Below are 22,416 nucleotides of genomic sequence, written 5' to 3' on the forward strand. Positions count from 1 at the left end.
TAAATATATGTTTAAAGTCCCTTCGTCTATCAGTTCTCGTTAACCTTTGACTAATTTTATTCTTTTTTCATTTTTAATATTCTTCTTATATTTACGTGTGTGGTTCTAGCTTGACTTAATTTTACTGATTTGGTCTATCGATTTTGGTTTTTGATATTGGTTGCAGATAAATTAGATTTGAGTATAGTATTTATTCCAGTTCTATATAGTGATTGATATTTATTTGGTACTGTTATTTTCTGTATAGTTTTATTATACACTTCATCAAAATATTTTAAACACTAGAACAAAAAGCTTTTTGGAGAAGCACACAACTTTATGTAAATCACCAGAGGTACCTGTGGTAAAGCACACATTCTGATTACTCAATACCGAGTAATGCGCCAGTAAGCCATACCTCCGATGGATACATTTTTTACAGGATAATGCAGAACAAATAATGGACTATCCAATTAAAAGGGCACACTGTACATTATGCTACTTCAAAAAGCATCAGATGAGAAGGTGTTCCTTGTTATTCTTGTGCTGTTTTCCCATTCATCTACAGTGACCTACCTTCGTCCCTTCATAAAGAAAGGCATCCCAGACCCTGAGGAGAATGTCGCTGACCAAGCTGTCCACAAAGACGACTAGAAACCAGTTAAAGGTGATCAGAGAGAGGTCAATCTTGTGCTGTTCAAAGTGAGCTGTTAGTTTAGGAAGCTTCTCAGCCAGAAAGTCCTTGAACACTCGCTGATCCACCTGGAGAAAACAAAAGTGATTTAGAAATGGCCTTTTTACAAACAATACATAAAGCATGGTGATACAGGTGTGCCTGACCATCCCACCTTCTTCAGCCAGCACTCAAACATCTAGAGACACCAAATCCCCCAGCTCAAAAACAAATGGAATAACCTGGAATCGTGTGCCTCTCTCTGCTGGCCACTGGCACCTGGTGAATTTTGAATGTGGTGGAGCACTCAGATTGCATCAACCGACTAAGCCGGAAATCCCACAGTAAGTTTGGTAGATAACTAGAGAGCGTTCTTGTTAGACCTGACGCCTTTTGGCGTGGTTCTTCCCCCATCTTTTTGCCTCTGACTCATGTGTTTTGATGCTGTGCTGGATTTCGTTTTTGCTGATTTAGATGCTTTGGACACTCTGCCACTGCTGATCAGTGCCAGAGTGTAAGTGCTCCCTCTGTAAATTGTGATATTGATTGAATATACCTGATTGGCATATTTGTATCACCACGAAGTCCCTAGTAAAGGGCACTGTGTGTGCCAGGGCTGGTGATGACAAATGCTACTAGTGGGCCTGCAGCGCAGATTGCGCCACCCACATGAGTAGCTTTAAAATGGTGACTCAGGCCTGCCAGCGCAGAGCCTGTGTGCAGTCAGTGACTGCCATGTCAGCCTGGCCAGTGTCCCCACTGGCTAGGCCTAACCCTTCCCTGTCTGTGCACATCAGTCACCCCTATGGAAGGCTCAAGGTACCCCCCTGGGCAGGGTGCAGTGTATGGATAAGGTAGGGCATGTGCTAGTGCAGGTAACATGCCCTGGTAGTGGGCTGCAGCCATTTTTGTGGGCTCACTGCTGTAAGGCTATCTTGCTCCATAGAGTAACATGGAGGAGGCTGGGCCCATGTGATACCAGCCTATCTTCCCGTAGGAACAAGATGGGACATAAGTGAAAGATATCCCTGAACTCAGAATTTAATGACACATCTTTTAGTGAAGGGTGTTTTTAAATCCTGTGTTGGAGAATAGCACTTTTTAGAAAGTGGCTGTTCTCTTGTCTAAACCTTTCTGTGTGCCTGGGTTTGTGGAATGCTTGGGTGTGACAGGGGGGCTGCAGAGCCCCCGAGGAGAGGGTCAGAGCCATCCCGGGGATGAAAGGGCACATCTGCCTGCCTGGGAGGAGGGAGGAAGGAATGCCTGATAAGTGCTGAGCTGCGCCTGCCTACCTCCCCCACGTTAGCTCTCTCCTGGTGGTCAACTGACACCTCTGGCCCTGAAGCTGACAGGAAAAAGAAAACCAGAGACACCTCCGTGCTCCGCAACCCCCAGAACTGGTTTAGACTGGACCCAGGGCCTCCATGCACAAAGACTTCAAAGAACTCAAAGACATTGAGGGGTATAAGGAAAGGACCCCTGACTACAGAAGATTAGATTCTGAAATTCTGCAACCAAGAAGGAACTTCGGCTGGAAGGAGGACGGCTAGAGAACTAAAGGAAGACTGCCTTGCTGTGTGCTCTAAGGGCTGACCTGTTCTACTGTCTACCTGGAAGCTGAGGAGAAGAAAGGGGCTTTGCTGTGTGCTGTGACCCTGCCTACTTGAAACTGCCAAGACTTTGCTGTGTGCTGTGTCTGCAACTTGAATCTCCAAGGGCCTGAGAAGAGCTGGCCCCCTGTCTGCAACCCAGGGACATAAAGGTTGCCCAAGGACTGCAAGACTCTGCTGTGCCCCCCTGAAGCTGCTGGGTGGCAAAGAGATCGTGAAACCTGGCCGGTTGCCTGCTTAGCGCACGGGCTGCTCTCTAATCTGCTTGAGAGCGCCGCGCTGACCCAGCCTGCTGAGTGGCCAAGATCGGCGTGTTCATCGACACGCGGGTGTGGGGCTTGCCGGAGACTTGTGGGCCTTCCCAGTGCGAGGCGCACTGAAAACCACTGCCAGCCGTGTCACCGCCGCGGCCCGGGGGCCAGGAATACCCCCCCAAGATCGTCGATCGTTGGGGAGCTGAAGCGGCAAAGAACGAAGCCGCCGTGCTCCCATTGGTTGAGGGAGCCGAGCCCCCTCACTAACGCCGCGACGGGATTGGCCCGAGCGGCGCAGCGTCATCCGTGGTGGTAGGCCGTGATTGGCCGAAGGAGCGGAGCGTCATTGTTTGCCTGGCCCGGGAGCCGCTCTGCCATTGGCTGACTCCCGGGTGCTGCTGGAGGCTCGCCCCATTTGCCGCGACGGGATTGGTTGGTCCCGGCGAGGAGAGAAGGAAGAGAGGGGACGACCCCTCAGCGAGAGCCGACCCCGCCGAGGGACTCTGAAGCGTCCCGCACCCTCGGCCAGCCGTCCCCCACCAGGTGAGCAGCACCACCTCCCCCGCCGCTCGTTGGATTGTCGAGAGCGGGCGGGAGAGGACAGGGGACCGGCCGGGGTGGAGGCGCTGGAGGTCTGCTGTGCGCGAGGCGCCCGACGCCTAAGAACACGTGAGTCTGTCCCGGGGGGAGAGAAAGAGTCCCCGGGCCTCGCGCAAGGAGCGCATTTGCAGCGCAGGAAGCCCACGCCTAAGAGCACGCGTGGGCAGAGGGTCCCTTGCTCGTTTTTAGAGCTACTTGAACAGAACTCAGGGGCATTATTATTTCTAGCCACTGATTTGAGAGATTAGAGACTATTTTTGTTTTGATTCTGAGAACTACCTATTTACAAGAACCATTAATAATTAAGTGCAACATTTTTCTAAATGAAGTGTTTATCGTGCAACTGCTTGATTTACCTTGCTGAAACTAGATAAAGTTATATTTTATATATACTTACCTGTGTGGTCTCAGTTTGTGGTGGATTGGGAATTATTGTTGTGTTAAGTGCAAATGTTATCCACATTGCCTCTGTTTAGCCTAGACTGCTCGCGCCATGCTACCTAGAGGGTGAGCAGGGGTTATCTCAGAAGGTTATTCCGTCGCCCTGACCGGAACTAGGGGTCCCTACTTAGGCCAAGGTACTTACCTTTGCCAACCAGAGACTCCCGGTTCTAACATTGGTGGCTCGCGGTGCGGATTTTGAACTAATAATTGCACTTGACCTGCAGTGATTTCTTGTACATCACTAGTCTAGTTTAGCGGAACAGGTTGCGCAAGATTTTTTCTTTTTGGTGAAACCTTTTTAGTTGAAAAAGGGTAGGAAGCATCATGTCTCAGAACGCGCCGAGCGTGAATGGAGAAGTAGAAGTGGAATTTGAAGTCCAGAAGTTGCTCACCTATAACAAGGAGCAACTGAGGAAATTCTGCAGACTGCTTGAATGCCCAGTAAGGGGCGGCGCAAATAAGGAAGAGCTACGGACAGCTCGGAGGGCCTGGTGGGAGGCCAAACATGGTGCCCCGGAAGCTGCTACTGGAGAGGGAGACACACAGGAGAATGGGTTTTTGCCCAGTGAATTGCCAGTGAGGAAGCCAGGGTCTAGGACCGGCAGCGACCACTCCAGTAGGGGTATGTCTCCAGAGGAAATAGAGGAGAATCAGCGAGTTAGGGCCCATGAGATTGAGCTTTTGAAGCTCAGAGCGGAAGCCGACGAGAAGAGACTGCGCCTAGAAGTTGAGAAAGAGGCGCAGGAGAGAGCGGCGCAGGAGAGAAGACATACTCTCGCTTTGGAGGAAAAGAAGCTCCAATTGGCTCATGAGAGGAGCATGAAGGAGTTGAACTTCAAATATAAAGAGAGGGGGTCCAGTTCTAATGGTGGCAGCGCACAACCAGTACAGGCGGGTAAGGTATACATACCAAAGGATCTGGTACAGAATTATCAGAGGGGTGAGGATATTTATGCGTGGTTCAGAGCGTATGAACTTGCCTTAAAGATGAATGAGGTGCCTGAGAAGAATTGGGGAGCAGGATTGTGGAAGCATTTTGAGGCCTCTGGGAGGGATGTTTTGGCACCCTTGGAAGCAAAGAATGCTTTATCCTACTCCGCCATGAAGGAGGCTTTGTGCCTCAGGTATGGGCTCACTGCAGAACAGTACCGCCAGAAGTTTAGGAACTTCAAGAAGCTTGATTCAAGTACTTGGGTGGAGTGTGTGAGTATGTACACGCGTGCACTGGAAGGTTGGATGAAGGGCAGCAAAGTTACTGATTATGTGGGGTTGTGTCACTTGATTAGTAGGGAGCACTTAAGTAGTTTATGTGTCCCAGAGCTGCGCCAGCATCTTTTGGATAGCAAGTTAACTGATCCCAGTGAGCTTGCTAAAGAGGCGGACCGGTGGACGAGCACCAGGGTCCACAAGGGGGTGGTAAGTACCCCAGCCAAAGGTGGACAGGGTCCCCAGCAGAAGAGTGGGGGGGACACGGGTAATCAAAAGGAGTCTTCTAAAGGGCCCCAAAGTAGTTCCCAGGAGAAGGTGTCTCAACCCCCCAAGCCTAAGAAGTCCTGGCCCCATAAGGGCCCACAGGACAAAAAGACCCTTACTTGCTATTCATGCAGGGAGGTGGGGCACATTGCTCCAAGCTGTCCAAAGAAGAAATCAGCACCCACTGGTGCTCCAGCTCCAGCTCTGGCGTTGGCCAGTGTAGCTTTGGGAGGGGATTTGATTTCTAGTCGGGAGGAGGGGTTAGCATTGATGACCCTTGTCTCTCTAGGAGACCAAGAGATGGTCCAGGAAACCTTGCTGCCCCAAAATACTAAGAAATACGGACAGAAGGTGACTATCAATGGACAGGTGGTGGAGGCTCTGAGAGACACAGGGGCCAGTGTGACATCTGTTAGGTGTCGGTGGGTGTCTGAAGAGCAAATTATTCCCCAGGTACTCCGGCCTGTGGTGGCAGCTGACAGTTCAGTGCGCTACTGCAAGTTAGCGAAAGTTCCATTCGAATGGGGAGGAGTCTCCGGTATTTTGGAAATTGTTGTAAGTGATGCCTTGCCTGTAGATTGTCTATTAGGTAATGACCTGGAGAGCTCCCCATGGAAAGAGGTGGAGCACAGGACTCACTTGGAGATGTTGGGTTTGCCTGCGTGGATCTGTGTGTCCACCCGTGCAATGACAGCCAGAGAGGGCGGTCTAGCAGAACTGGAGCCTGGAACAATGGCCCAGGGACCTGCCAAGAGAGGAAGGGGTAGAGGGCGCGGGAAACCGGCCCCCACTGTTCCCACGGTCCAGGAGGAGGCAGACCCAGAGGGGGATGCCCTGGAACCTACAGGGGAGCAGGTGGCCGAACTAGGGGAATTGCCTGAGCTGTCCCAGTGGCAGCAAGAGGGTGGTCCCTCCAGGGAGGAATTCTGCCAGGCTCAGAAGGAGTGCCCTTCTCTCATTGGTGTGCGGCAGCAGGCTGCCGACCAGGCCGCAGGCCTGGGGTCCACGGAGCATTTGATCTACTGGGAGGATGACTTACTTTATAGTGAGCCTAAGTTCGCTGAGCCCGGTGCAGCCCGTGTGCTGGTGGTACCGGAGCGCTTCAGGAACTTCCTACTGGGTCTGGCTCATGACGTGCCTCTCGCAGGACATCTGGGGCAAGACAAGACCTATCACAGGCTTGTCACCCATTTCTACTGGCCCCAGATGAAGACGCACGTCTCTGCCTTTTGTAAATCTTGCCAGACTTGTCAGGCCAGTGGCAAGAGTGGAGGGAAGCGCGTGGCCCCCCTCCAACCCTTTCCCGTGGTGAGCACCCCTTTTGAGCGGGTGGGCATTGACATCGTGGGGCCCCTGGATCCCAAGACAGCCCTAGGCAACAGGTTTATCCTGGTCTTGGTGGACCATGCCACTCGGTACCCGGAAGCCCTTCCGCTCAGGACAGTCACCGCCCCAGTGGTGGGCCGTGCCCTGATGGGGATCTTTTCCCGGGTGGGATTTCCGAAGGAGGTCGTTTCGGACCGAGGGACAAACTTCATTTCTAAGTATATGAAGTCCCTGTGGAGTGAGTGTGGGGTGACATACAAATTCACCACTCCTTACCACCCTCAAGGAAATGGTTTGGTTGAGAGATTCAACCGCACATTGAAGGGCATGATCATGGGCCTGGAGGAGCCCATGAGGCGGAAATGGGATGTCTTGTTGCCATGCCTGTTGTTTGCCTACAGGGAGGTGCCTCAGAAATCCTTAGGGTTCAGTCCCTTTGAGTTGCTGTATGGCCACACTGTCAGAGGGCCTCTTACTCTGGTGAAGGAGGGGTGGGAGAAATCCCGTGGGAAAACCCCTCAGGATGTGTTCAGCTATGTGCTGGCCATCCGCAACCAGACCAAGCGCTTCAGGAAGCTCGCTCAAGAGAACCTGGAGGCTAGCCAGGAGGAAATGAAGAGGTGGTATGACCAGAACACTTCTCTGGTTGAGTTCCAACCTGGTCAGAAGGTGTGGGTGATGGCGCCAGTGGAGCCTTGTGCGCTCCGTGACAAGTGGTCTGGCCCATATGAGGTGGTGGAGCGCAAGAGCGAGGTTACCTATTTGGTTAACCTGAAGACTCCCAGGCAGCCCCTGAGAGTGCTACATGTGAACCGCCTCAAACCCCACTTTGAGAGGACTGAAGTAACTATGCTCATGGCTACAGATGTTGGAGGGGAGGAGGATAGTGATCCTCTCCCTGACCTCCTGGCAGTCAAGGAGCAAGATGGGTCAGTGGATGGTGTGGTCCTCTCCCCCACCCTGACCCCAGAACAGCAGGAGGACTGTCGCCAAGTCTTGGGTCAGTTCGCCCCACTGTTCTCCCTGACCCCAGGTGTCACCAAGTGGTGCGTCCACGACGTGGACACTGGAGACAGCATGCCTGTGAAACAGAAGTTTTACAGGGTGGCTGACAAGGTCAAAGCCAGCATCAAGGAAGAAGTTTCCAAGATGTTGACGCTAGGGGTTATTGAGCCCTCCAGCAGCCCCTGGGCTAGCCCAGTGGTCTTAGTGCCTAAGAAAGCTGCTACCCCCGGTGGCACCCCAGAACTTCGGTTCTGCGTGGACTACCGTGGGCTCAATGCGGTCACCAAGACTGACGCGCACCCCATCCCCAGAGCTGATGAGCTGGTGGATCGGTTGGGAGCTGCCCAGTACCTGAGTACTTTTGATTTGACTTCAGGGTACTGGCAGATTGCCTTAACTGACGGGGCAAAGGAGAGGTCAGCATTTTCAACGCCAGAAGGACACTTCCAGTTTCGTGTCATGCCCTTTGGGTTGAAAAATGCCCCCGCCACATTTCAGAGATTGGTCAACCAGGTACTGGCAGGGCTGGAGCAATTCAGCGCAGCCTACCTGGATGACATTGCTGTGTTCAGCTCCACTTGGGAGGAACACCTGCAACACCTCACTGAAGTGTTGAAGGCTCTGCAGAAGGCAGGCCTCACTATCAAGGCCAGTAAATGCCAGATAGGGCAGGGATCTGTGGTGTACTTGGGACACCAGGTGGGGAGCGGCAAGGTGGCGCCCCTACAGACAAAAATTGATACCATTCTGGCTTGGGAACCCCCCAAGACCCAGACTGAGGTGGGAGCCTTCTTAGGTCTCACCGGGTATTACAGACGGTTTGTCAAAGGCTATGGCACCATTGTGGCCCCTTTGACAGAGCTGACATCTAGGAATCAGCCCAGGAAAGTGAATTGGACTGAGGCCTGTCAAACTGCTTTTGACACCCTCAAAACTGCCATGTGCACAGCACCGGTGCTTAAGGCACCTGACTTTTCCAGTGAGTTCATTGTGCAAACTGACGCTTCAGAGCAAGGCGTGGGAGCAGTGCTCTCACAGATTAATGATGAGGGCGGAGACCAACCAGTGGCTTTCATTAGCCGAAGGCTAATCCCCAGGGAACAGAAATGGAGTGCCATCGAAAGAGAAGCTTTCGCTGTGGTCTGGGCTCTGAAGAAGCTGAGGCCCTACCTGTTTGGGACTCACTTCCGTGTTCAGACCGACCACAGGCCCCTCAGATGGTTAATGCAGATGAGGGGTGAGAATCCAAAATTGTTGAGGTGGTCCATTTCCCTACAGGGGATGGACTTTACGGTGGAGCACCGCCCTGGTACAGAACACGCCAATGCTGACGGTCTGTCCAGATTCTTCCGCCTTAGTGATGAGGACTCCCAAGAGGTTGGGTAGTTCTCCCCACTTTCAGCTGGAGGGGACACGTGTTAGACCTGACGCCTTTTGGCGTGGTTCTTCCCCCATCTTTTTGCCTCTGACTCATGTGTTTTGATGCTGTGCTGGATTTCGTTTTTGCTGATTTAGATGCTTTGGACACTCTGCCACTGCTGATCAGTGCCAGAGTGTAAGTGCTCCCTCTGTAAATTGTGATATTGATTGAATATACCTGATTGGCATATTTGTATCACCACGAAGTCCCTAGTAAAGGGCACTGTGTGTGCCAGGGCTGGTGATGACAAATGCTACTAGTGGGCCTGCAGCGCAGATTGCGCCACCCACATGAGTAGCTTTAAAATGGTGACTCAGGCCTGCCAGCGCAGAGCCTGTGTGCAGTCAGTGACTGCCATGTCAGCCTGGCCAGTGTCCCCACTGGCTAGGCCTAACCCTTCCCTGTCTGTGCACATCAGTCACCCCTATGGAAGGCTCAAGGTACCCCCCTGGGCAGGGTGCAGTGTATGGATAAGGTAGGGCATGTGCTAGTGCAGGTAACATGCCCTGGTAGTGGGCGGCAGCCATTTTTGTGTGCTCACTGCTGTAAGGCTATCTTGCTCCATAGAGTAACATGGAGGAGGCTGGGCCCATGTGATACCAGCCTATCTTCCCGTAGGAACAAGATGGGACATAAGTGAAAGATATCCCTGAACTCAGAATTTAATGACACATCTTTTAGTGAAGGGTGTTTTTAAATCCTGTGTTGGAGAATAGCACTTTTTAGAAAGTGGCTGTTCTCTTGTCTAAATCTTTCTGTGTGCCTGGGTTTGTGGAATGCTTGGGTGTGACAGGGGGGCTGCAGAGCCCCCGAGGAGAGGGTCAGAGCCATCCCGGGGATGAAAGGGCACATCTGCCTGCCTGGGAGGAGGGAGGAAGGAATGCCTGATAAATGCTGAGCTGCGCCTGCCTACCTCCCCCACGTTAGCTCTCTCCTGGTGGTCAACTGACACCTCTGGCCCTGAAGCTGACAGGAAAAAGAAAACCAGAGACACCTCGGTGCTCCGCAACCCCCAGAACTGGTTTAGACTGGACCCAGGGCCTCCATGCACAAAGACTTCAAAGAACTTCAAAGACATTGAGGGGTATAAGGAAAGGACCCCTGACTACAGAAGATTAGATTCTGAAATTCTGCAACCAAGAAGGAACCTCGGCTGGAAGGAGGACGGCTAGAGAACTAAAGGAAGACTGCCTTGCTGTGTGCTCTAAGGGCTGACCTGTTCTACTGTCTACCTGGAAGCTGAGGAGAAGAAAGGGGCTTTGCTGTGTGCTGTGACCCTGCCTACTTGAAACTGCCAAGACTTTGCTGTGTGCTGTGTCTGCAACTTGAATCTCCAAGGGCCTGAGAAGAGCTGGCCCCCTGTCTGCAACCCAGGGACATAAAGGTTGCCCAAGGACTGCAAGACTCTGCTGTGCCCCCCTGAAGCTGCTGGGTGGCAAGGAGATCGTGAAACCTGGCCGGTTGCCTGCTTAGCGCACGGGCTGCTCTCTAATCTGCTTGAGAGCGCCGCGCTGACCCAGCCTGCTGAGTGGCCAAGATCGGCGTGTTCATCGACACGCGGGTGTGGGGCTTGCCGGAGACTTGTGGGCCTTCCCAGTGCGAGGCGCACTGAAAACCACTGCCAGCCGTGTCACCGCCGCGGCCCGGGGGCCAGGAATACCCCCCCCAAGATCGTCGATCGTTGGGGAGCTGAAGCGGCAAAGAACGAAGCCGCCGTGCTCCCATTGGTTGAGGGAGCCGAGCCCCCTCACTAACGCCGCGACGGGATTGGCCCGTGCGGCGCAGCGTCATCCGTGGTGGTAGGCCGTGAGTGGCCGAAGGAGCGGAGCGTCATTGTTTGCCTGGCCCGGGAGCCGCTCTGCCATTGGCTGACTCCCGGGTGCTGCTGGAGGCTCGCCCCATTTGCCGCGACGGGATTGGTTGGTCCCGGCGAGGAGAGAAGGAAGAGAGGGGACGACCCCTCAGCGAGAGCCGACCCCGCCGAGGGACTCTGAAGCGTCCCGCACCCTCGGCCAGCCGTCCCCCACCAGGTGAGCAGCACCACCTCCCCCGCCGCTCGTTGGATTGTCGAGAGCGGGCAGGAGAGGACAGGGGACCGGCCGGGGTGGAGGCGCTGGAGGTCTGCTGTGCGCGAGGCGCCCGACGCCTAAGAACACGTGAGTCTGTCCCGGGGGGAGAGAAAGAGTCCCCGGGCCTCGCGCAAGGAGCGCATTTGCAGCGCAGGAAGCCCACGCCTAAGAGCACGCGTGGGCAGAGGGTCCCTTGCTCGTTTTTAGAGCTACTTGAACAGAACTCAGGGGCATTATTATTTCTAGCCACTGATTTGAGAGATTAGAGACTATTTTTGTTTTGATTCTGAGAACTGCCTATTTACAAGAACCATTAAGAATTAAGTGCAACATTTTTCTAAATGAAGTGTTTATCGTGCAACTGCTTGATTTACCTTGCTGAAACTAGATAAAGTTATATTTTATATATACTTACCTGTGTGGTCTCAGTTTGTGGTGGATTGGGAATTATTGTTGTGTTAAGTGCAAATGTTATCCACATTGCCTCTGTTTAGCCTAGACTGCTCGCGCCATGCTACCTAGAGGGTGAGCAGGGGTTATCTCAGAGGGTTATTCCGTCGCCCTGACCGGAACCAGGGGTCCCTACTTGGGCCAAGGTACTTACCTTTGCCAACCAGAGACACCCGGGTCTAACAGTTCTCAACTCAGATTCTCTTTGAAAATGTGGGATTGATGGTTGCATTTTACGGTGCATATTCCAGATTTACTAGCTGAAAAGCAAACCCTACCCTCAAAAAGGACATTGTGACGTTTACTTTTAGAAAAAATTGAAAATATGATGGTAGACTAGCTCATTTTTCAACATAGTTTCACAAAAAAATTGCTAAATAGGAGATTTAAAGAATTTAGGGTATATACCCAAACTGGGCATCTTATTGGTTGTCAAAATTCTGATTATATCGCATGTGATCTTAGAGTAAGACCAACTCGATCACATCATTTCTCCAAACCTGCATTCTTGAAATTTCCAAGAGAGATGTCATTTACCAAGCTTTTAAATCTAACTGGGTGACAGCCATTTATCTTGAAACTGTTTTCATTGAGATACTTTATTTTTGTTACTCTGTTCTAAAGCTGCCCCTCCCCTGTTTCCAATTTTAAATTTTACTCAACTCTCTCTGGTGACCTCCTCACCCTCACTCCGAGGGGCATATTACCAAGGAGGGCGATAGGCGAATATCACCGCGTTAGTGGCCGTTTTCGGCCGCTAAACGGCGATAATTCTATCGCCCTATTCACAAGCTGTCGCTAACAGCAGTTTGCGACAGCTTGTCGGCGATAGCGAGCGGTTTGGGGCCCGCTTTGCATGTCAGCGATATTTATCGCTAATGACATGCAAAGCGGGTGTACCCAACCCGTTAGCGACTGAACGCAGTCGATAACGATGCAATCGCCTATTAGCAAGGTAGGCGTAGCGATGGAAATAATCACGCTAAGCACGAATATCTCCAAATACTAACACTTGCCCAGACCAGTTCTTAGCCATGTTATCCAATGGGAGGTGGATAACATGGCTGAGAGCATTTCGTCGCTAATGCGTGAATATCGCTGTATTCTCAGCGATATTCACACATTTCACTGTTATTACCTGGATTTTTATCGCTTTTGAGATAAACCTTGCTAATAGCAAGTTATCTCAGCGATAAAAAAACAGTGATGCGCGGTGATAAAAATATTACCGCTAAGATAAATATCGCTATTTGTTGGTAAGATGCCCCCTCTTTCTTATGTTGCAGTTTGCTCTATATTCATTTTATATTCACTCATCCTTCCACTGTCTCGAATCAGCATCTCCTTCTCATCTACCCTACTTTTCCTCCTCCCTCCCACCAACTCACTGCTTTTTTAAACCCCTTTTTCAGTATAGAGCCAGTTTATAAAAACACCTCCCGGAATGCTCACGTTCCCTCCTGTCTTATGTTTTGTCTACCTTTAACATGCCTACTTCTTTGTGATCCAACACCTTTGTTGTGTTTTTATAAAACTAATATGGGCCCCTTATTCAGCACCTGATTATTTTTCTCACCTTCTTACTGCCTTACCTGCCACCATGCACTGTGACCGTTTTTCTGTACCTGGCTGTCTGTCCCATAGTACGCAATGAATGATCAGTCACGGGTCCTTACTAACAGTTTAAAGACAAGGCAGAACACAATAAAGACTAACAACAATAAATTGTTTTTTTGTGTTTTTTTTATTCCAGTGATTTACTTCTTTATGTTTTATTTTTAAATAGTTTCTTCACGAACTTACAATTCCTATATTCTTTGCTAGAGGTTTTGTGTAGTATTATCGAATGTTAACCAGCGTCCAGAGTAAAGATTCGAAATAGGGTCATAAGTGAATTTGTCATCTTTTTTGTTAGTTTATTTGTTCTTTGACCTTTGTTTAAAAAAAATAGTTTTATCATAAAGATAAAGCATGAAATATTGTCTGGCATTCAAATGCAAGGTCGCCTAGCTTGTGTGAGCTAATATTTCCATAGCAACATTCTATGTTTTTTATGTGGATTAGATTATTAAACAAACATCCAGTGATATCTCTTGTTGATGAGACAACCGATGCTGTCAGTACGCTTAAAATTAAACTCCGAACATAGACTTATTTAGTCCACTGAGTCCATGATGTTCTTTCTACCAATACCAAACACTTTAATAGACTTACTAGGTCATCCACGAAATTGTGTAATACGTTCCGCATAACCACAAATCCAGTACTAACTGAATATTCTTATTTATTTTTAGAGGGCCCGAGGGGTGCCAGCTGAGTTTCATAAAAGAAGTATTTAGCATCCAACTGTATTGAAAATGTACCGATCAAAACTACTGATTTTTTCCTGTTTTGTGTTCATGCAGTCAGGCGGCCACTACAAGCTGTAAGAAAATATAACGTGTTCACACACCTCATCTATCACGTTACATTTTTTAGTGCATCACAAACCATTTTCCCCGAATTCACATGCAATCCCTGAGTTCAACTTGATGAGTTGCAAATGTACATAATTTAAAGAGGGCATGGCTTGTTAAGAAATATATGCATTACTTTTGTATGTTTAATTAAATGCATATTTGCATATTTCATAATATGCAAATGTCAATGATTACATGTTTATAAATGCATGATTTACTATTTAAATGAAGACTCGTACATTGCACTAAAGATTCACTACATTGCAATGACGGACAGGTTGCCTGTGATCTGGTTCATGAGGACCTGGCCTGGCAGTTCGGCTGGACTGTTCCCATTGGAGCAGAGTCAAGAGTAATTTGCATATGGCTGGGCCCAAACTGAGGTGCCATGGTCAGCAAAAACGATGTATTGGCATATGGCCCAGTGCAGTTGCCAGGGCTGAGATTAATTTAACCCCTTCGGGGCTGATGACGAGCTGGGCTCGTCATGGCGTAGCCTCCTCGCACGCTCATGACGAGCCCAGCTCGTCATGAGCCCCACCCTCGGGGGAAGCGCCAGCGCTCCCCCCGAGTCAGCCCGATTTTTTTAGTTTCTGCGGGGATGGCAGGGGAAGACCTTCCCCTGCCTCCCCCCGCCCTCCCCGCCCGCGTCATCAATGACGTCAGCGCGCGAGGCGCGCTGACGTCACCGGAGGCTCCATTTGTTTACCGACGCGCAGGGAAGCCATTTGCTTCCTGCGCGTCGGATGGTAAACAGGTTAGTTTTGCGGCTGGGGCGGGGGAGATTTCAGTATTGGTTCTAAGGAGGGAAAGGAAAGGCTTTTCCTTTCCCTCGGTGGCATTTAGAGGTTTCCTGCTGCACGATCGTGCGATCGTGCAGCAGGAATGTTAGGGATTTTTTTTTTTTTTTCATGGATGATCAATTTCGTAGTTCGGGGAGCGGCCCCTTGGGGAAGGGTCGCTCCCCTTGTTGGGGGAACATTATCTATGAAGTCTTCTCTTTGCTGCAATGTTGTTGAAAGGCCGTTTTTTCTACAAAAATGCCGATGGGGGTCATTTATAAAGTAAAATAATAGTGCTCATTGTAATGAAGGATGCAAGTGCCTCTGTCCTTCATTACTTATACTGATGTGTGTTTCTGAAGTGGCTAAAAAACACACCTGTGCTGCCTAGGCAAAGCTCACTAGTGTTTTTGGCCTGATGAATGTTTTTTTTTTGTGTGCTGCTTTTCAAACACATGCTTTGTCTCCAGTGACCATGTGTGTGTTACTATGCCATGTGCGAAGGGGTCCCTTGAGTGAGCTGTCCATCATAGTGGGAAGCTCACAAATGTTTTTGGGCTGTTGATTGTTACCTGAATTTGTGCTGCAACTCTAGCGCCATCTTTGTCTCCATTGACCATGGGTGCGTTACTATGCAACTGCACAAATGTGCGCAGGGGTCCCTTGAGTGGGCTGTCCATCATAGTGGGAAGCTCACAAATTTTTTTGTGTTGATGATTGTTTTCCTGAGTTTGTGCCGCAACTCGAGCGCCATCTTTGTCTCCAGTGTCCATGTGTGCGTTACTATGCAATTGCACAGATGTGCGCAGGGGTCCCTTGTGTGAGCTGTCCATCATAGTGTTTGGGGTATGCACGAAACATGTCGACGATAGGAGTTGATAGGTACATCTGGACACATTACGTTTAGGGCAGCCTATCTTTCCACCCCGTTTATTACCACCTAGAGGCAAGAATAAAGTTTATTGTAAACCTACTGGGCAGGTATTTCACACATCACATAGTCCACTCCTCAAATACACATGCACCACACATAGTCTAATAAAGTGCTCCTACGTAACTTTCGCAAGTCGCAGCACGCCCCAGCCCGTAGAGGACTGGGATGGCCCCAATGATGAAGCATGTCACCGTGGGGCAACCCTGGTGAGTGAGGGGACACCTAAAAGAGGAGCATTTCTCCCCTTTTTTGTACACAATACCATATTTTCACAATCGACCCCAGTGTGTGTTGGTTGTTATCTGAATAAACTAGCAACGCTCTTAGGTATCTGGAAGCAGAGACCATTTGTTCATCATAGTGGGAAGTTCACAAATGTTTTTGGGCTGATGATTGCTTTCCTGAGTTTGTGCTGCAACTCGAGCCCCATCTTTGTCTCCAGTGTCCATGTGTGCGTTACTATGCAATTGCACAGATGTGCGCAGGGGTCCCTTGTGTGAGCTGTGAATCATAGTGGGAAGGTCACAAATGTTTTTGGGCTGATGAATGTTTTTCTGAATTTGTGCTGCAACTCGAGCGCTTGCTTTGTCTCCAGTGTCCGTGTGTGTTACTATGCCATCGCACCAATGTGTGCACAGGTCCCTTGAGTGAGCTGTCCATCATAGTGGGTAAATTTAGGAAAGATGGTGCACTCCGCTAGTTGGTGGGCGTTGCCAATAGGGGATCTTCTGTGTGAGTTCACATGCCTCTTATGTGTATAAATGGTCAGAGACTGTTGAGAGCAGCAGATGGGGAGAAAGAAGCTCCTGGTCATAGGAACTGTTTTAGGATTGCGCTTGTGAAAATCAAGGATGCAAGTGCCTCTGTCCAGCATCGCAGTTAACCACAGTAATTCTGTTGTCCCCCTCCCCATGAGAATCCCTGATGATGTCAGCGCGCACAGCACGCGCCAACATCTTCAGGGATTCCCAGGCGGTCGGGAAGCCATTTGCTTCCTGCGCCTGGAGGTGTTAGGTTGGTTTTGAGATATTTGGGGGGGTTTGCAAAGAGGCTTCAGGGGAGAGGTAAGTGATTTTCCTCTCTTCTGATGTCTCTTTGCAGGGCATTTCTGGCTCACGGTCGCGCACAGCATTGCGATTGTGCGGTGGAAATGCCCTCACTAGCACCAGGGATTTTATTTTAGATTGTAGGAAGTGACCCATTGTGCAAGGGTCGCTTTCAGGTGGGTCGGATTTTAAATTTAGATGTTCTGGCCCCCCCCCCCGGTGGGCAAATCAACCCGTACTTTTGTCCGTTTTGCCCTTTTTGATGGCCCATCTGTGTGGATGTGATTTTGGGGGTACATTTGTGTATTGTTTATTCATTTGTTATGTTGTTTGTGAAATGTAGTATTACATTTTTTTTTTTCTTCTTTGTTTTTGATCCAGGCTTTTGCTGTTTGTATTGGTGTAGGTTGTGGTTCGGTTAATGCTGGTTTTGCAGCTTGTGTAGTTGCATGTGCTTGGTAAGTAAATGTTTTTTGTACTATTTTTCCTAGATAAATGTGTTGTTATGAAAAGTGAAGTTATTGCTGTTTGTGTGGCTTTGTGTTTCTTGATTGTTAACTTTTTTTTGTATTGCTGCTTGATGTGTACTTTGTCTAATCTATACTTGTTTTTTTTTCTTTCCAGTGGGATTTCCTTTCTTTTTGCTGTGTTTCAGCAGAGTAGGTGCTGGTGAGTCTTCTTATATTTGGTTAGATTTGAATTGTTTTTGAGTGTATTGATTTTTGTGTGAAGACTCTACCTTGTTTACTTCTTCCTTTGCACAGTGTAGGTTGTTGTTCACTTGTGTGTGTAGTCTTCTTGATTTGTAAGGATAATGGCTGCTCGCAGGATTACTGCTAAGCAGGTTGTTAGTTTGCTTTTTGAGTCTTCCTCTGACCATGGTCCAGACACTGACTCCGATTCGGAGCTTGAGTTAGGTGCAGAAGATTCAGGCAGTGAGTTTTCTCTTCGCATGGTATCATCGGATGATGATTCTTCTTCTAGTGCTGATGAAGTGCCTGTGGTAGAGAGGGACATTGATGTGCCGGTAGAGAGGGAAGAGCCATGTGAGCGGCAGCCTAGGTCCTCAAGGTTTCCCTTTTTTTCTCGTCAGGAACAGGCAAGTGTGGTAAAGGCTGCGCCCAAAAGGTTTCACATTGCTGTGGTGCGCCAAAGGTTATCTGGTGCTGCTAGTCTTCCTGTTGTTGAGCAGCATGAGGCATCTGGTGCTGCTAGTCTTTCTGTTGTTGTTGAGCAGCAAGTGGCATCTGGGGATGCGAGTTCTTCTGTTGATGTTGAGATGCAAGAGGCAGCTGGGGATGTGAGTTCGTCTGTTGGTGAAGAGATGCAAAATGTATCTGGGGATGCTAGTATTCCTGTTGGTGTAGTGAGGCAAGAGGCATCTGGGGATGCTAGTGTTCCCGTTGATGTAGTGCAGCAAGAGGCATCTGGCCTGCAGGCTAGGGTGGCTTCTTCTCCTCATGTTAGTGATGACGTCTGGGTTGCCCCTGGCATGGTGCAGCCGGAATTGCCAGACTTCACTGGTGTTCCAGGGTGTAGAGTGGATACTGACAATTTTTTGCCAATTCAATATTTTCAATTGTTTTTTGACGATGAGTTTTTGCAGGAGATTGTGGAGCAAACTAATTTGTATGCAGAGCAGTATTTGAGGGACCACAGTGCCAGCCTTAAGCCCCATTCCAGAGCTACCCATTGGTCTCCCACATATGTTGAAGAGATGAAGAAGTTTTTGGGATTAACTTTTTTGATGGGCTTGCTAAGGAAGCCATCAATGTCTTCTTATTGGTCCACTAGTCCCTTGATGGCAACATCTATATTTCCAGCACTTATGACTCGTGATCGATATATGCTTCTTCTTCGCATGATGCATTTTGTTGATAATGATTTAGCGTTGCCACGCGATCACCCTGATTGTGACCGTCTTTTTAAGATTCGGCCTGTCCTTGATCACTTTGTTGATCGTTTTCCTGAGATGTTTGCACCTGGAAGAGAAATAGCTGTGGACGAGTCTTTGGTGTTGTTCAAGGGCCGCTTGGTTTTTAGGCAATACATTCCTAGTAAGAGGGCACGCTATGGCATCAAACTGTATATGCTGTGTGACAGTGAGACTGGATATGTTTATAATTTCAGGGTGTACACCGGTAAGGATTCCAGCATTAACACTTCTGCTTGTCCGTCCACTTTTGGAGTGACTGAGAAAATTGTGTGGGAACTAGGTAGACGATTATTTAACAAAGGCCACCATTTATATGTAGATAACTTCTACACTAGTGTGCGTTTGTTCAAGGAGTTGGCCAAAGTGGGCACTGTTGCATGTGGCACGATGCGCAGTAACCGGAAAGGTTTTCCAATAGAACTTGTTTGCAAAAGGCTTGTGCGGGGACAGTCTACTGCATTGCGATGTGGGAAGCTTCTAGCTGTGAAGTTTTCAGACAGGAGAGATGTTTACATGCTGACTACTATCCATGACGAAAGCACTGAAGCTCTGCCAGTTCGGGGTGAGACTGCTGAAGTGCGTAAACCTGTGTGCATTTTAGACTATAATAGGCACATGGGTGGTGTTGACAGAGTAGATCAGAGGTTGGAACCTTATGCTGCTCTTCGAAAGGCTTACGTTTGGTACAAGAAGTTGGCTATCCATCTTTTCCACTTGGCATCCTTTAATGCTTTTGTTGTTTTCCAGAAATCTTGTCCTGAGTCAAAGATGCCTTTTGTTAAGTTTCAGGAGACTATAATAGGCAGCCTTGTACTAGTGGAACAGGCAAGTGTGCCAAGATTTGGAGTGGTGGAGGAAGTGGCTAGACTGAAAGATCGCCACTTTCCAGAATACATTCCTCCCACAACTGCAAAAGACAAACCCACTAAAAGATGTAGAGTCTGTTGGCGAAGAGAAGTGCGGAGGGAGTCTCGTATGCACTGTCCTGACTGTCCTTCAAATCCTGGATTGTGTGTGCCAGCTTGTTTTAAATCGTACCACACACAAAAGAAGTTTTGGGAGTTTCATTGAGCTTGTAAGTGTACTGTCTGGTTTGTTTTCTGTAATATTTTTTTGTTTGCTTTTAGGTTTGCATTAGTGCAAAGCATTTAGGTTTTGAATTTGTGTTAGCAGATTTGTAGGTTTCTACATTTGATTTGTGGTATTTCTTTAAAAAATTCTAATTTTGATGGTGGTGTGTGCAGGATTGTGCTTGGATTGTTGGTGTGCGTGGACAGGCGCTTGGCTGGTGGTGTGCGTGGTCTGGTGCTTGGCTGGAATAGTGCATGGATTGGAGTTGTGCTGGGGGGGTTAGTGGATTTTTGCTTGGCTGGCGGAGTGTATGGTTAGGTGCTTGGCTGGCGGTGTGAGTGGAGTGGTGCTTGGCTGGCGGTGTGTGTGGAGTGGTGCTTGGCTGGCGGCGTGTGTGGAGTGGTGCTTGGATGGTGTTGTGTTTGTGGAGTGGCGCTTGGCTGGTGGTGTGCGTGGAGTGATGCTTGGCTGGTGGTGTGTGTGGAGTGGTAGTTGGCTGTCGGTGTGCGCTGAGTGGTGTTTGGCTGGCAGTGTGCATGGTCTGGTGCTTGGATGGTGGTGTGGGTGGACTGGCGCTCGGCAGGCGGTGTGTGAGTAGTTACTTTCTGTTGGTCACTACACACACTGCTAGTTGAGTGACACTCCACACAGTCCATCATTTTGTGTAGTTGCAGTGTCAGAAATGTGGGCGTGTGAAAGTGATGGGCCCTTGAATGGCGCTGTTTGCTGGTGTGAGTGTTGAAATGTGATGGGTCCGCGGCTGGCGGTGTGAATGTTTTGTATGTGTCACGCGTACGAAAGGTGTATGAATGGCCTGTAAAGAGGTTGGTGCCTTGACGTGGCTTTACAGCTCACGAGCTGCGAGTCAGTGGTTCAGTTTATCATACTTTCAATTATACGCAGTGTATTTCATTTTTGATGAAATTACTTGCGTATCCAATTGTATGTACTGAATCATCACTCACCCTCGTGCCAAATCCAACCAGTATGTGTGTGTGCTTGCGGATTAGATGGGTGTGCAGTAATAATTGTTTTTTTTCTAATTTCTGCAGTAGGGTGTACCTTGCCCCTTATTGTGATTGTTGTTATGTGTTGCTTTTCCATTCGGATGGTGTCAATGGTCTGGTTTGTATCAGGTATGAAAGGTGCGTGAATGGCCTGTAAAACGGTTGGTGCCTTGTCGTGGCTTTACAGCTCACGAGTTGCGAGTCACTGGTTCAGTTTTTATGCATTTATTTATTGACAGAGCATTTCATTTTTTTGAAATATCTTGTTAATAAAATTTTGTGTACTGAACCATCACTCGCCCTCGTGCCAAATCCAACCTGTATGTGTGTGTCTTTGAGGAATAGATAGCCGTGCTTGAATGTTTGACTTTTGAGTAACTCTGTTAAGGTGTGGTATCCTTTTACTTGGGAGAACAAGGGGAGCGCAGGGTGGTAGGACTTTTTTGCCGGCACGGCGATCCCACGCCAAAATGTTTGGAAAAGTGCTATTTTTACCTATTTTTAAGGTTTGCAAGGAGTTCTGGGTAGGAAAACATTGGTGGACCCACACATGCCATACCTCCCTGGACTCTCCCGGGTGTCTAGTTTTCAGAACTGTTTGGGTTTGCTACTTTCCAAAGAATACCACCCATCCCGGGCCAAAAACTCAGGTGCCTCCCCCCCAAAAAATCAAAGTTATATTGCTTCAGGGTATTTTATATTCACCACTGTTAGATTTGGACCTTTTCCTGTTGCAGCCACTATGGCTACCCACGCAAGTGAGGTACCGTTTTTATCGGGAGACCTGGGGGAATGCTGGGTGGGAGGTAATTTGTGTGAGCCCAGTGATGCCACGCTTTCCCAGACTACAACGTGTGAAAAAATTGATTTTTTTCTGCTAAAATTGAGGTTTGCAAGGGATTCTGGGTAAAGGAACGTTGGCGGATCCACGCAAGCCATACCTCCTTGGAAGCGCCCGGGTGTCTACTTTTCAGAAATGTGTGGGTTTCGTAGGTTTCCATAGATGGCTGTCTCGCACGGGGCCAGAAACCCAGGTAACCCCTAAGTCCACCAGCTTTTGCAAGAGGGGTTACCTGGGTTTTTGGCCCCGTGCGAGACAGCCATCTAGGGAAACCTACCAATCCCACACATTTCTGAAAAGTAGACAACCGGGGGCTTCCAAGGAGGTATGGCTTGCGTGGATCCTCCAACGTTCCTTTACCCAGAATCCCTTGCAAACCTCATTTTTTGCATGGTAAAAAATCTGTTTTTTCACACGTTTTAGTGTGGGAAAGCGTGGCATCACTGGGCACACACAAATTACCTCCCACCCAGCGTTCCCCAAGGTCTCCCGATAAAAATGGTACCTCACTTGCGTGGGTAGGCATAGCGGCTGCTTTAGGAAAAGGCCCAATTCATACTGTGGAGACAAAAACTTTACCTTTAGCCAAATAATCTTATTTTTTGAGGGGGTCACCTGAGCTTTTGGCCCGGGGCTTGGCAGGCATCTTTGGAAACTACCAAACCCAAACAGTTCTGAGAACTAGACACCCAGGGGAGTCCAGGGTGGTATGGCATGCGTGGGTCCCCCAATGTTTTCCTACCCAGAAACCCCTGCAAACCTGAAATTTTGGTCAAAAAACCCACTTTTCCATACTTTTTTGGGTGGGATCTCGCTGCCGGAACAAATGTCCTACCACCCAGTGTTTCCCTTGTTCTCCCGAGTAAAATGATACCTCACTTGTGTGGGTGGGCCAAAGGCATGTGACTTAGGCTGGGGTGCTTAATTTGTAAAACGTAAATATGAGTAAAAACTACTTTTTTCAAAATTCATTTTTGGCGTATTCTGCTTTGGGGCACCCACACAAGTGAGGTATCCTTTTACTCGGGAGAACAAGG

At 49.0% G+C, this 22,416-nt stretch overlaps 1 protein-coding gene across 2 annotated transcripts in view; it reads right to left on the reverse strand.

The window, feature by feature from the left end:
- TBC1D2 (TBC1 domain family member 2) overlaps positions 1-22,416 on the reverse strand; it is a 511,011-nt gene that overhangs the window by 47,265 nt on the left and 441,330 nt on the right. For both annotated transcript variants that reach the window (XM_078676557.1, XM_078676558.1), the window contains exon 12: positions 556-741. In XM_078676557.1, coding sequence (XP_078532683.1) covers positions 556-741 — 186 coding nt within the window. The remainder of the gene's footprint in view (positions 1-555; positions 742-22,416) is intronic.

This window comes from Lissotriton helveticus, chromosome 2_1 (assembly GCF_964261635.1).
Source record: "Lissotriton helveticus chromosome 2_1, aLisHel1.1, whole genome shotgun sequence".
NCBI lineage: Eukaryota > Metazoa > Chordata > Amphibia > Caudata > Salamandridae > Lissotriton > Lissotriton helveticus.